Source organism: Lissotriton vulgaris, chromosome 8 (assembly GCF_964263255.1).
Source record: "Lissotriton vulgaris chromosome 8, aLisVul1.2, whole genome shotgun sequence".
In the NCBI taxonomy this organism is placed as follows: Eukaryota; Metazoa; Chordata; class Amphibia; order Caudata; family Salamandridae; genus Lissotriton; species Lissotriton vulgaris.
The window spans coordinates 841,739,786-841,754,528 of record NC_141696.1 but is presented as its reverse complement, the minus strand read 5'-3'; the positions used below and the strand labels follow the sequence as shown (position 1 = coordinate 841,754,528).

The window sequence follows — 14,743 nt, the reverse complement described above, 5'->3', positions numbered from 1 at the left end:
CCAACCAACGGAAACAGGCCCTCTAAGTGTTTCCCACCGGTAACACATCTCTGAACCACCTATGTTTTCATTGTATATAATAATGAAAATGCTGCAGTTTGTTCTTCTTTATCTTATGCATCTTACAACCATTGCCAAAGCCTATAGCCCTAGTGGGTTGTAGGTTTAATGTCACTCGTATTACATATCTGGAGGCAATGACTGAAGAAGCACAATACCAGTGGGGTAGCACACTATGCTAAGTACAGATTTTTAGCTGAACAGTTTTATGTCACCCTTATAATGACATCGCTGCCCCTATGAGAGACCCCCCACTCCCCAGTTTTTTCATCCCGCTTAAAGCCCTGCACACACAGAAGTGTGTGTGTGTTTCTTTTGAATACGAAGGGAGGCATGGTAGAAACGAAACGAAAGGCTGTGTATGGTTTGAGGTGGGCAGGGTTTGCTAGTCTTTTAGACGTTACACTGCTTTGTTTGGCAAATGCTTCCTTGCAAGGTTAAACATAGCAAACTGTTATTGGGAGTAAGACCTTAGAAAAGAAGAGGGTCATAAAATGCTACATGTTCCACTGATTGGTTTTCCTGCAATAATCCATAACTTTGAAAGATATAATGTGCTGTGCTTGCAAGTGCTCATCATTGCTTACCTTCATTATCTCTTTTTTTAAGTTTAATATTTTTGTTACATTTCCATGAGGTGCAAAGACATAAGTGCAACAAGAAAGTGTCCATATTGAAAAAAAATATGTAAACCTTAGTGTTGGTGAAAACACCGGTTGCTGATGGGTACGCAAAACTCTACTCTGTCATTGATATTGTTTGGACTATTAAATTGTATGGACTATTAAATAACTTGGCTGGAACGTCACTTTAAAGAAGGTGAAAAATGGTGTTAGTTGCTAAGAATAGCCTTTACAAACTGCAAGTGCATTCTCTGAACATGATAGGATACAATTAAAGCCTAGTCAAAATAATTTACAATAATTCATCATGCCTAAATATAAATTACTCAATTAACTTTTATTCAAATCAAATGAAGTAATATTCAAGAATTCTTTCTTTTTTATAAATTTTCATGGAACATCGAGTAATGCTTTTATCTGCTTGTTGCCAGAGATTCTTTATTTTAAAAAAAAGGAGAAGATAAAAGAAAGGAAAATCTGCAGAGGGCAAAAGGCTTCTTAGGAGCCTACTGCCAGGGCTGCAGAATGGCGAATTGCTGAATACCAGGGCGGCCAAATCTTGATTCCACCTCATTCCTCTTTCTCCCACCACCATACACTTCCAGTTCCTTTACCTCATTCGTGCAGGTTCTCTTTCATAACAGCTTTCCCCTTGTCACTGGTTTTCTACCTATCTCTTCCTTCTTCTTTCTGCTTTTCTTTATTGTGCTCTGATTCAAAGTCTGATAAAAAAAAGTCCCAATCTCTTTAAACGTAGCCGGTGCCCACCAACGGCACCACCTGCAGAAATTAAGGACTGCTTGTCCTAGCATAGCTCATGCACTAAGCAAAGATGGTGGTGCACAATATTTGAATTTTCTGCAATCATGCTGCTGCCAAGACCTTTAAATCAAAACGTCAGTCTTTAATTTGTTTCTACACTCTACGTTTTTTGAGGCTTGTAGAATAAAGAATGCAATACAGATGAGCAAATATAATGCCTGGCAAGTTGTCATTTATACATCACAAGGAAACAACAAAATGGTGGTTACAAGTCCTATATTAAAAGGAAACTATAATGATCTTAATATTAAACTATAACTTTATTGTGTCCTATGTTGTAATTATTAGGGACAAGTTCAGGCAATCTGAAGCTCAATGTGACATACAAAGCACACAGTGTTGTGTGTAACTGATTTTCATAAATGATTCCCCATTTTAACAGACATCGATACAGCTCGACTGCAATGCACACATCACGTTACAAAGGTAGTCTCTCCAATCAAGCAGGCTTGAACCAGAGTGCCACTGCAATCTGCGCAAATATGCGAAAAACAGACACAGGACGATTGTTTTGTCGGGAAATTATAAAAAGAACACCCACAATGACCCTCAGGGCCAGTGAAGAAGCATTATTCATCGACCTTCATTCTAAGAGGAAGGAGCATAACGGCAGGTGCTGTTCAGCGGCCATTTACTGGACAATATTCACATTCTGGGCGCCAAAATTTATTTAATAGGAACTTTTCATGGTGTAAGCTAGTTCACAGTTATGCTACCCTTTTAGTTAAAAACAACGTAGATTGGTAATGAAGCATTTTAAAGTAACTGATGTGTATCTTTGATAGATCACTGCAGTGCCGCTTTAAAATTCTAAATGCTCGTATGCGGACAAATCACCTTTAAGCTATACAGTTTTCATATAATTAGAACCACAATTCTCTTAAAAATACACTTTTAACGATCACAAGACAAGCAAAGGCAATGTAAACACAGGTCTTTACATTCTGCATCTATATGCATGATACTTACTCACTTTGTATCCTTTCTAACAGTGCCCCTTATTTATCAAATCAAATCATGCTGATGTGTGCTCCACATGCAGCAGGGGAGTAGTAATGGAGTTATACACGTACCGATGTAGTTGGAATATAGTAATATATGACATACAGACATAGTTATGAATGTTATAACTAGAGAGCTCCATTTTCAAATGCGCTTTAGCTCCCAATTAGGAATATTTGCATTTAGTGCACGGAGTCGCGCAGACACCACCATTTCCAGCGCTTACTTTCCATCACAACGCACGTGCGCCATGGTACGTCAGACAATAAACTGCTCTTGTTTCCTACTTCCATTCATCTCCCTCTCGCCTTGTCTCGATCCCGCATTCCCCGGCAGCCAGGATCTGCTGCTTAGTGTTAGCATCCTAAATCACACTCTGGTGCAACTTATTACCAATGACGGGGCTTAAAACTGAGCTCCCACTTCTCCTGTCAGGGAGCAGAGGCAGGGCACACTTCCACTGTCTCCTATAAATTTAGTGATTGGAAAAATGGATCCGATACAGCTCGCTGCACTGCTTGGGGGAACAATGCTTCAGTTCGCATTCACTCTTGGTAATCACACTATTAGTTACACTTTGTGAGGTATGTTTTCACATTACATTCTCCATATATGAAAAACTGTGCCATTTGTGAAGTGCCACACCTACACCTGAGTATATTTACGAACACGTGTGTAGATTCAGGCAGGAACACATTCCAGAAAAACATACGATCTTAGATAAATAAACTAGAAGAACTAAAAACACAATACTTAAACATGAGTTGTGAGCAACCGCTTGGAGCTGAAAACGGTTCATTGCGAGCGCTGACTCTAAGCACATATTCCAGCATAAAAAAGACACACTTAAGCCGTTCTCAAATTTTGCCCTGTCAGCAACACAACCCAGTTTTACAGGCTTTTTCGAAGCTATGGAAAACATTTTACATAACCAACAAGGGTGTCATACTTCCGCAGTTGCGGCTCGCAATACAGGGGGAGAGGGTAAAACAAAAAATATATTAAAATGTACTTGACTAGGTCCTGCGCGCACCGCATCTGCTCCTGGGCCAGGTCCCACGCCGCCTCTGCTCCTGGACAGGAAAAGGCATGCTCCCTCTTTCTTTCTTTTTTTTTTTCTTTCTTTCTTTCTTTCTTTCTTTCTTTTTAAACATTTATAAAGCGCGAACGAAGGCCCTTGGGCATCTCGGCGCTAAAGTTACTGCAGTGTGTTGAGCCTCATCGGACAGGGGTTCATTGGTTAAAGAGTCATGTTTTTAGTTGCTTGCGGAATGTCCAGAGGGAGGGGCTAATTCTGATCGATTCTGGTAGAGTATTCCACAATTTAGGTGCAGCTACCATGAATCTTCTGTCCCCCCAAGAAACGAGTTTGGTTCGGGGTACCACTAAGTCATGCTGGGAAGATGAACGTAGCATTCTTGAGGGACGGTAAGGAATAAGGTTTTGGACAAAGAACGCCGGTCCCACGTTTTTCAGAGCCTTGTAAACCAGGCAGAGGGACTTAAACATGACTCTCTTTCTCACTGGCAGCCAGTGCAACTGTCTTATAGTGGATGCAGCCGAGTGATGTTTGGGGATGTGCCCTAAAAGCCTAGCAGCAGCATTCTGAATGGCCTGCATTTTCCAGAGCACTCTCTCCTGGGCACCCAGAAACAGTGCATTACAGTAATCTAGGGTCGACAAAACAAGGGAACTGACCAGTGTTTTGCCGGCACTTTCCGGCAGGAAAGGCAAGATTTTTTTTATAAGCCGCAGCTTATGGAAGGCCGAGGAAGAGATTTGATTGGCATGTGGCATAAAATTTAGATGGTCGTCGAAAAGGACTCCCAAATTCCTCACTTTTTTTGTTGGGTCCGGGGGTTGGCCCATAGATGATGGCCACCAAAGGGGGGACCATTGCGGGGATAGGTTACCAAATATCACCACCTCTGACTTATCAGAGTTCAATTTCAGGCAGTTTTGAGCCATCCAACTTCCGATAGCCAACATACCTTGGTTAAAGGTGTTAGCTATTTTGGGACCGTCGTTCTTAACTGCAAGGACCAGTTGAGTGTCATCTGCATAGGAGGTCAGGCTCATCCCATGTGCCCTGATGACTTTGGCAAGGTCCGACACATAAATGTTAAAAAGTGTCGTACTAAGGGATGAGCCTTGGGGAACTCCACATGGCAGAGACAAGGGGGAGGATTCAAAAGGTCCTATGGTAACGACCTGGGATCTATTTGCCAGGAAGGAGGCAAGAAGACTCCTTGCCTTGCCTTGAATCCCAATGCTCTCGACACGGTCGACCAAGGTGGTGTGGTCGACCGTGTCAAAGGCAGCCGATAGGTCCAGCAAGATGAGAACAGCTGTGCCTCCGGCATCCCGGATGGATCTTATATCATCCGCCGCTTTGATCAGAGCGGTCTCCGTGCCGTGAAATTGGCGGAACCCGAACTGGGATTCGTCCAGGAGTTTATGTTCCTCGATAAAGGACGAAAGTTGGAGATTCATTATTTTCTCAGCTATTTTGGCCATCAATGGGAGGCTAGCGATAGGACGGTAGTTTTTCAGCTCTTCCTTATCAAGGGTGGGCTTCTTAAGGAGAGGTTTTATTAGAGTCTTTTTCAGTGTCTCTAGGAAGATGCCGGAACAGAACATAGAATTGCAGATTTCAGTTATGGCGGGGATGACTGTTTCCATAATTGGTCGTAGCACCTTCAGGGGACAAGGGTCTAGAGCTGATCCTGATTTAATAGATGACACTGTATTCTGTACCTGTAAACAGGTAGCCTCGTAAAACTGGGAAAAAGTATGACTCTGGTGGGAGACAGTGGCTGCCGGGGGAGTAGAGGAAGTGTTGGAGAAAACCCTATAGATGTCGTCAACTTTGCTAAAGAAAAAGTTGGACAGTGCGTCACAAAGCAACTGGGAGGGAGGAGGGGCAAGATCGACGGACAGACCAGCTAGTTGTTTAGTTGTCTCGTAGAGGGTTTTATTAGAGTTTTTAGCTGATTCTATCCTGTCAGAGTAGTATTTTTTCTTTGCCTCGGTGATCATGGTTTTGTAAGTGGCAACTGACTCCTTGTAACTAAGTTTGGTTTCATCAATATAGTTTTTCCGCCATAGTCTCTCTTTATGCCTACATAGTTGCTTCTGGGTGCGTAGTACCTCAGAGTACCATGGGGCCTCCTGTAAGCCAATCACAAAGCTGCAATGGCAGCGTTGTGATTGGTGCAGAGTCCCGGACGGCGCCCAGCCGAGCGCCTGTAGGGAGGCCATTTTCTCTACGTAGGCTATTTAGCCTACATAGAGAAAATGTAGAGTGAGCATGACTGCTATAGTCGGCCCCAGGGCTGACCAAGAAGTCAGTGCACTCAGAGTGGCGCAAGCCACTCCTCCCTGACCCGCCCACCGTACCGCCCCCAAACAGGCATGCGCTCATGCCCGCCCCCCAACCAGGCATACCCCTGTTGTCTGCCTGGTAAATGGCAGTGGGGCGGCGCTCCGACACACTAATGGAGCGGCCGCCACTGCGAACAAGACTTGTCTCCCTCACCTTCCTTCCCCTCGCTTGCCTTTTTTCTTGCTTTAATGCCTTTCTTTCCTTCTGTCTTGCCTTTCTTTCTTTCCTTTTTTGCTTTTTCTTTTTCTTTCTCTCCTCTGTTACTGTTTTAACTCCTTTTCTTTATTGCTTTCATTCGTTCTTTGTTGCATTCTTTCTCATTTCCATCTTTCCTTCTTTGGGGCAATGCTTCACCCCACTTCAGCCACATTGTCAGACTTCCTCATGAGTTACGGCATGCTGCCCTTTCACAAAGAGCATATTTACACACAATGTAGTTCCCTTCAGGCCCAAGGAGTACTATGGTAATTTGTTTTATGGTAAGACCTTTAGTCAATATTTTTTGTTTTTAGATTGACAAACTTACGGGAGCTTTGCAAACAAAGTTTTGCAAAAGCCATGTCAAAATAGGACTTGCCAAATGGCTGGGGAACAATGCCAGACCCATTGGCTTTGCCAGTGCTTGTTTAAAATTGTGGTCCAAGTTTCTTCCTCTCATGCCAACTTCATCAACAGCCTCCTAAAAGGTAACCTAGCTGAAAAAGAAATGGTTCATGAAACTATTGAACGTTGCAAATCACTTAAACGTTGCAATCACTTCCTTCTTACCGTTCAAACGATCACAAAACCACAAGTGTGCCTACACCCCCCTTGCTTCAATACAATTCAATTTATGAAGGCCAAACAATAACTCTTATAGTTTGACCAGGTATTTATTAATTTATACCATTGATTTTTTAACTTTTTTCAAACCTTTTTCTTTTTTAAGTGTCAAAAAAGGATTAACTGTACATATAAATATTTACACTACTGTACATTCCAACATATACACATTCAAAAAACAATACATGTATACATTAAAGTTCAACAAAGACAACACATTATAAATTCATATACAATTGATTTCAATAAATGAAAGACAAAATCATAAGGATAAGGAGTATACCCAATAAGTGAGGCCTAATCGCAAATTTTTATATACACACTGAGGTTGTATTAAACTATATTTGGCTATTAACTCCTCTGGTCTGCCGACGCGTTTCGAAACCAGGAAACCAGTTCCTGGGTTCTCTTCAGGGCCTTTTTCTTTTGTCTATAAGGTATACAAAACAATAAAGTTTTAGTAAAATGTGATGCTTATCCTCGTTCTAGTTGCACCTAGGCGTTTTGCTTCTACCTACCAAATATTCATGAGGCAAGAAGTTTTTGATAATGCTTTCCTTAATGTCTGGGACTTCTTTTTATTGGATTCTATTCGGCGTGGAAATGGCTCTTTATTGTTCGCTTCACAAAAACATCTACCAAAGGAAATGACAGATATTAGTCATTTCCAAATGAGTGGTGAAAGAAAGTTTTGTTTAGTAAACTTGATGGCTAGGGGATGCCCCAAAAAATGAGACCAGAAATGGTCAAGTTGGAATAAGTATCGAGGAGATCCTGTGGTATCCCCAACAGTGAAATTAGCAATGTATAACTGTACAGAAAGTGCAGAATCTATGTAATGTTTCTTGATGATTGCTAACTGTCCAGGTCTGAAATTTGTGTATGTTGTATCTACTGCTATGTATGCACATGATCTCTGGTAGTCAATAAAAACATTTTTTTTAAAAAGATGAAAATAACAGAAGCACTAATAAATGGCTAGTTAGGTGTGCTTTTTGACAAAAAAAAAAAACAGGAATATCAGGGGCTGTATTACGGAAGTGTCCTGGGGCGCAACAGGTGATAGTGCCCCCTTTGGGCACCCCCGGGGCACTCTGGTACTACAGAAGGGTCCGTAGACGCTTGTGCGGCCCCTTCTGTAATACAGATAGCGCTGACACACATTTAGCGCCAGCACTATCACCAGAGGGTGTTCCTTCATTTGCTTGGGGGCGCAGCTCCATGCAAATGAGGAAACCTCTTTGCCTCTGTGCTCAGGTTGTATTATAGTGCGGGTGCAGAGACAAAAAAGCTGTCAGTGTCCCCCTTGATGGCAGCCTTCTGGAGGAGGGAAAGGGGGCCCTATGGAAACGCCAGACATCCCCTTGCAGGCAGGTACAGTCACTCACTGCATCCGCCTGGAACGATACCCCTCTCCCTTCTTAAAAATGCAAGCGGATTGCCGCCGGCACAGTTATAAACACGGAGCGGCTGCTTAAAAGCTGCTCCATTGTTCACTTGAATGTGCTGCCCCCAGGGCAGCACATTCAATGTAATAGGGTACACTTTCCCTGCTTGCGCCCGGTGCACCTGTTTTAAGGTGCGCCGTGGCGCAAAGAGGGCTAGTGTGCTGTAAAGGTATTACAGCCCCTGGAGTTACTATCACCCTACTCAATGGTACTACTCTAGCTGCCCTTGGAAAAATAAAAGAATAAGAGGACCCGCCATGATCTAAAGCTACAATGTTCAGATTTCATAAAATCTAAGCAATGAAGGCATTAGTCCTCTCCACTTTTACACCAGCTAAAATACATCTTGGATTTCAATAACGAGACACCATTATTCTTCAAGTTAAATATGTTGTTTTACACCTTTCCTCCCATTTATAAGGAAGGCTGTGTAACCTTCTATTTAGTACTGACACTTTAATACATTTTGAGAACTAAAATAAAGGGGTCAATAACAAGTATTAACACCTAGGATGGAACAATTGAAGCTGGCCTGCTAATTGGAATAGCTGTTGACAGCTGGCTGCGTCACTTTGTCGTGGTGGGGCCCACTTCCTCATCCTGGTCCGCCCTCTCTGGCCTAGCGGCAGCGCGCACACGCAGCTTGCTCTGCGAGGCATGATGTAGTAGAGTATGCTGTGGAAGCCTCACCCACTCTCCTCCCATATTTGTCATTGGCTTATGTCATTCTCCTTTATAAATAAGGGCTTCTGATTCGGTAATAGGCTTGTTAGGCCCTCCTTAATACCGCCTTGTTTTTGTTTGTTTTAAGAAGCTCTGCAGGGAGACAAACGGCTTGTCTCTCCCACTTCAGCCACACAGATGTGTGTTTTTTCCACTCATAAGACGTTTGCTCTGCAAGTCGTGCAGTGGCCGCCCCTCCCCTTCCTTTGGCTCAGGTGATGTAAGCCCTAATAACCAGTGCTTGAAATGGAAAAACCGAGATGCAGACACCCAACATGAAACTACCTACTTGTTTCGGAGAAGAGCCAGTATTCTCCAATTAATAATATTGCACCTCTTATGAGAAGTGCAGGTTCTGTCCCCCTTAAAATAAAGAAGTGCTGGTACTGACAGTACAGGCCCATTTAAAGCAGATTTTCCATACCTGCTCGATACTTGCACCGAAGGCAAAACATTCTGAATTGATCAGCCGAATAGGTCTTTAAAAACTCCTATGGAGAAAAAGACAAGCAATTACCCTACCATGAAATCTAATTCAAAGACATACAAAACAGCTTTTCGCAGAGAAACTAAGGAGCATCTAGAATCAAGGCTCAATTTGCTAATCATTTTTTAATATCATTACTACTGATCTATTCCTAAGCCATATTATGACCAATTCAGACGTCAGTACATACTCAAAGCCAGTCATAAATGCAATGTTTACTTCCAATATTAATTGGAGTACATCCCCTCCTCATAATACTCTGCATCCAGGGTGCATGTTGAATTATGGGAAATTGTGACTCTACAAATTACCTAACTTGGCAGGACAACACTTGCTATTGTAACAATATTATTTTTCAAAGGCCATAATTACAACACGTGGAAATACCCTTTCACTCAGGCAGTTTTGATTGAGTTGCACGACATTACAACGCAGGCATTTACCACACATGCCTTTACCACCCATTTTTACAATGTATGCATTTACCACGCATACCTTTACCATGCAGGTAAGTATAAGTAAGGTAAGTGTAATAAATTTCCTGCCTTTTTTTAAAGGTGGAAATACTTGGGGGCTGTGAGAGGAGCCCCAAGGCCCTCGCAGCCCCCTCTGGCTCCCCGCTGTCAGTGGCAGCTGGCACTGCTCTGCTCCCACCCAGAGGCAGCAGCTGCTAATACTACTCCCTTCGGACGGGAGCAATAGTTTGATTTGTTTCCCTGCTCGCTTAAAGTGCGGGCAGGGAAACCGATCAAAAGTCTGCTCCCGGCATTTTCAAAGCTCCTGCCCGCTGGGAGCAGAGATTATGTTTGCTCCTCCTTCGGTGGGAGTTACTATGCTACTTCCAAGCGAGAACAAACATTGGATTCCCTGCCCACGCTGGTACAGGCAGGAAAACCCCTATGTCACAAGGGGGCAGGGAGGGGATGGGCATTGGACATAGCTTGTGAGCCAGGCCACCTTCCCTTAAAGTAATCAGCCCCGGGGTTGTCTCCCCGAGGCCTTAAATTATTCAAGGAGGGGGACATGTGGTACCCCTCCCTATTTTGTTAACTTTTGGCCCTGGGGTGGGTTTCCTGGGGCCTTTAGAGGCTCGGGGACTGAAGCCGCACATAGCCCCCCCCTTAAAGAATAGAGAGCCAGAGAAGGGCATCCTGGGACGTAAACAAGGTAAATGTAGCCCAGCTGCAATTATTATTATTATTATTATTATTTTTTTATCCTGCAGAATTGTGGGATTTTTTTGCCTATTGTTTTACCCCTTTTGGCCCGAAAGAGGTTACTCTGCCCCCTCCCTCCCCCCCAGGGGCGTCTTGGTATCCTTAACCTTATATATATATATATATATATATATATCAAAAACTAATTTCAGCCCCGGGATGAGCTCCCAGGGGCCTCTGATGGCTCGTGGAGAGGGGGCACACAACCCCCCAATTAAGAATAGAGAGCCAGGGAAGGGCGTCCTGCATGCAGACTCAGCGCCAAAGCTGTTAAAGAAAGGGTTAAAGCAGAAAAATCAATACAAAGAGATTTCAAAGTCCTCTGTATTGGTCACAGGATCGTACATGGCAAGGGCCCGGCTTTCCTGCGGAACCTTCTTTGCCCCTATACGCCCACTCGACAACTCCGCTCGTTAGGAGCAGGCCTCCTCGCTGTCCCCAGACACAAGAAAGCCAGAATGGGAGGAAGATCCTTTCGTACTTTGGCGGCACAGAAATGGAACTCTCTCCCCCTGAGCTTAAGAGTGGAAACATCGGAGCTCATCTTCCGTAGAAAGCTCAAAACATTCCTCTTCCCTAAAGATTAACCCGTCTTGTCTGACTGACGGAGTAGATGGCTCTTCTGACAGCGCGGGGACACACGGAAAGTGTAACCATGCGCTTTACAAATTCAGAATAAATTCAGAATAAATTATCAGAGATGATCTTGGAATAGCTGGCAAATTTAAGAATTTATACAAATCTTATATAATGCTGATTTCAGGTGCCTTGCCCTCAAACAAGATTACCTTATACCTTATACTGTTGCAGGGATTCTGCTCCTACACAGAACTGAGACTTAGGACCTTAGTGAATTAGGGTGTGCCAAAACTCACCTTAGTACCCGACATTCCCTACCAGACTAGCATCAGTGTTTCATTAGCTCTTAGTCCATTAGCAAAGAAACCAATGGTTAGACAACCCACAACATGCAACTTAGGTTACCTCAGGCAATGTGGAAAACAAGAACACTCTTTCGTTATACGCTCATACCAGTCTAAAACAGGGAGTTAAAAGAGACACAAGCAAGTTTGAAATATTTATTTCTAACGCCGTGTTCTCATGCGCAGCACCTAAGCTAATACAAGCAGACATATTATTGGAAACAAGATTGTCAGCATACGGGTACAGTGCAGTCAATGGGCCTTAAAAAAATGAAAAATGGCAAAAATAATAAACAAATCCGATGTCCAACATGTGACGTCGGCAACGAAAGGGGGAGAAGAGGAAACGCATCTCATCCAACAGTGTATATGCACAGTCCGTTGCAACAGCCTCCAACAGGAAGTCATTGTTCTCATCCGAAAACATTTCAGCATTCCAATTCAGTAAGGGGAAGGAACATGCATGTTCCTCAATAACCGGAGCCTCTAGTACCATCAGTGGACAACTTGGGTTCTCTTCAATATAACTGCGTGCCAAGAAGTCATGCGCCGCTGCAAAAACATTCCAACGTCCCAGGACTCCATGCATCGCTGTAAAGGCCATAATCCCGTCGCCAGAACAAAGCAATTCATGAGCAACTAAGGGGCTCATCAGTTAATCATAATCCGCGTTGGGAGACACCGTATTGCAGGGACACAAATCCAGAACCCAGTCGAAATCGCAGCTCAGGCAATGAAAGACAGGCTGGACGCATGTGAAAAAGGAAAATCGAAACGATAATCCATAATCTGCACTCAATGTAGCAAGAGGCAACGCTCCATAAAGATCAAGCATCCGGTTGCGGACGTGCATCCATTTTGAAATAAACAAAGCAACAGAAGCACTCCTACAACCAGAGCGAGCATTAAGGGAAATCCACCAAACAGGCTGGAAAAAATCGAATGAAAAAATGCTGGGAAGACACCAAATATAGTTTGAAAAGAAGTCACAAGGCCATTACTAACAACTTTAAAAAAGTGAGCCAGCCCCTTGGTGGAGGAAGCATTAAAGATAGTGTGAATTAATTACCCGAAATGCAAGGGCAAATCCGTATTTAATAAAGCATGCACCTCTGTGCGGGTGTTTGCCATGTGAAGGACAAATGTTTCACAAGCAGATGTGAGGGCGACTTCCTTTTGAGACAAAAGAGCTCTTATGCGACTCATCTTGTTGAACTCTGCTTTCAAGGTCAGTTTCGACAGCCAGATGGAAACATCCAGCTTCCCATGTGGAGGAGGAAACATTACATAAGGAATTCCAGCTACCATCCCACAAGAATCTTCATTATTTAAAAGTAAATAAGTACCGTTTGCTAGTAATGTGGGTATGATAGCAGGAGTCGGTGTACCTTTCAAAACACAGGCCAGGTTAGGCGCGTCCTGGGTACAAGAGCCATGCAATTGGATATTACTACACACTAATGAGTGATCTGGTGTTGTTGTGCAATCCTCACCATTCAAATAAACCTATTTTCCCTCCCTCAGGCACCTATAGGTAAAAGGCAGTGACCAAGCTTCAAAGAGATAAGCGGTGCCCAGAGGTTCATATCTGCCAATTGCGTAGTACTTCATGCAAGCTTCGAACTTGAACAGAGGGAAAGGTAATGTTATTAACCCATGGATGAGCCACACAGCAGAATTTGTTTCGGCCTCAGAAAATGGCAAAGTGTCTAACTTTTCAATATGTAACATAAAAAAAGTTGCATCTTTCATAGACATAAAATGCTGCTGGTCAGTCAAGTTAAAAGGAGCAAACAAAGATGTTGTGTTCATGTAGTGCCAAGGAACTTTTCCTGCCTTTAACGTTTGCAAAGTCCGTGCAAATTGCATAATGGAACGCAATTTATTCTGACCATGGTACAAAACAGACACCTTCCTGCACAATATCAACAACAGATCAAACAATATTATCCAAAGTGTAAATGCAGGAAGAAAGCGTGTTAATGCTGTTGTCTAAAACTGCCAGCATCTTTTCTAAATTTGCTTGATCTATAGCTCTTAAGCGGGAAGCAGCCTCAATCTGGGACAGTTTCCAAACTTCGTTGTTAATAGCATATATCCACCTTTTGGATCTGCCGGAAGCAGGGCCCTTGACTAAATTATTCAGATCAACATCGTCAGTCAATTTATATAACTGAAGCTTAACTGACGCTAAAGTGGAGTGTTTGAGCCAATTCTGACATATCTTGCCCACAGAATAGGTAGTCACAGAATGGTCACTCTCAAAACGGGGATCCACCCTAACCTGTGTGTAGCCAGGGGCTAAACCCAGAAAACGAAGTTGGCAGGAATCTGCACTTTTGTGCCACAACAACCAAGCATTAGGATCCAAACTGGATATGTTAAAAGTAGAATTCAGCAACAGGGTCTGTAATTCTCTGATAGAAAAACAGGTATTATTATCCCAACCGGGGTATTCTTCCAATTCTGGAAAAGAAGGAGCATTTAATTTTTTAGAAGTAGCCAATCCAAAGCAGGTGGTTTGTGAAATAGTAGAATTCAAAAACAACATATGGTTCGGGATTAGACATGCACGATGCCAATGACTCAGTGCCTTGCACTTGCCAACTTTTAGAACCCCAAACAGATTTAAGATCAATAGTATCTTTCCACAGCTCATAGCCCCCAGCAGCCAATTGGTCAAGACAGGACTTGGAATATAACAATTTTGTGTGGGTAAGTCTAACTTTGAAAGTGGACTTTTCAGTCATCTTAAAATAAAATGCATTGAGATTTGACTGTTTAAAATCAGTAAAATAGGTGAACCTCTTTAAAAGAGAACTGGAGCTGCCTTTAACAGGAGCGGGGCAATGTTCCCATTGCGTATAATTAACCATATTCCTTACGGTGTTTGCCTTATCGAGGTAATGATTGCCAAAGTATTGATAACAAAGCAAATCACCATAATTCGCTGAATCTAAATATAAATCCTCAGCATCAAAAGCAGCATAATATTTCAATTCTGAAAACAAAGCCTCTACGGGTTGAACATCCCAATCGTCAGAGCGTATATTTTGTTTAATAACATCGCCCATAGAAACTCTTAGGACATTCGGGAAATTTATAACCTCTGTGGGACCATGGATTTGAAATCGAACAGCATCCCTTCCATACTATCCCATCTAAGACGGGTCAAGCAGTAATGTTTACAAAAGTCAGGTCCCTCTTCAATCTGTGTGATGAGGAATGGGG

General features: G+C 43.0%; 1 protein-coding gene across 1 annotated transcript in view; it reads right to left on the bottom strand.

Annotated features, from left to right (window-relative positions):
* The window catches only part of CARS2 (cysteinyl-tRNA synthetase 2, mitochondrial), a 465,610-nt gene that overhangs the window by 76,062 nt on the left and 374,805 nt on the right, over positions 1-14,743 (bottom strand). Inside the window, exon 10 of the mRNA XM_086934744.1 lies at positions 9,310-9,376. Within this exon, the coding sequence (XP_086790870.1) occupies positions 9,310-9,376 (67 nt within the window). The remainder of the gene's footprint in view (positions 1-9,309; positions 9,377-14,743) is intronic.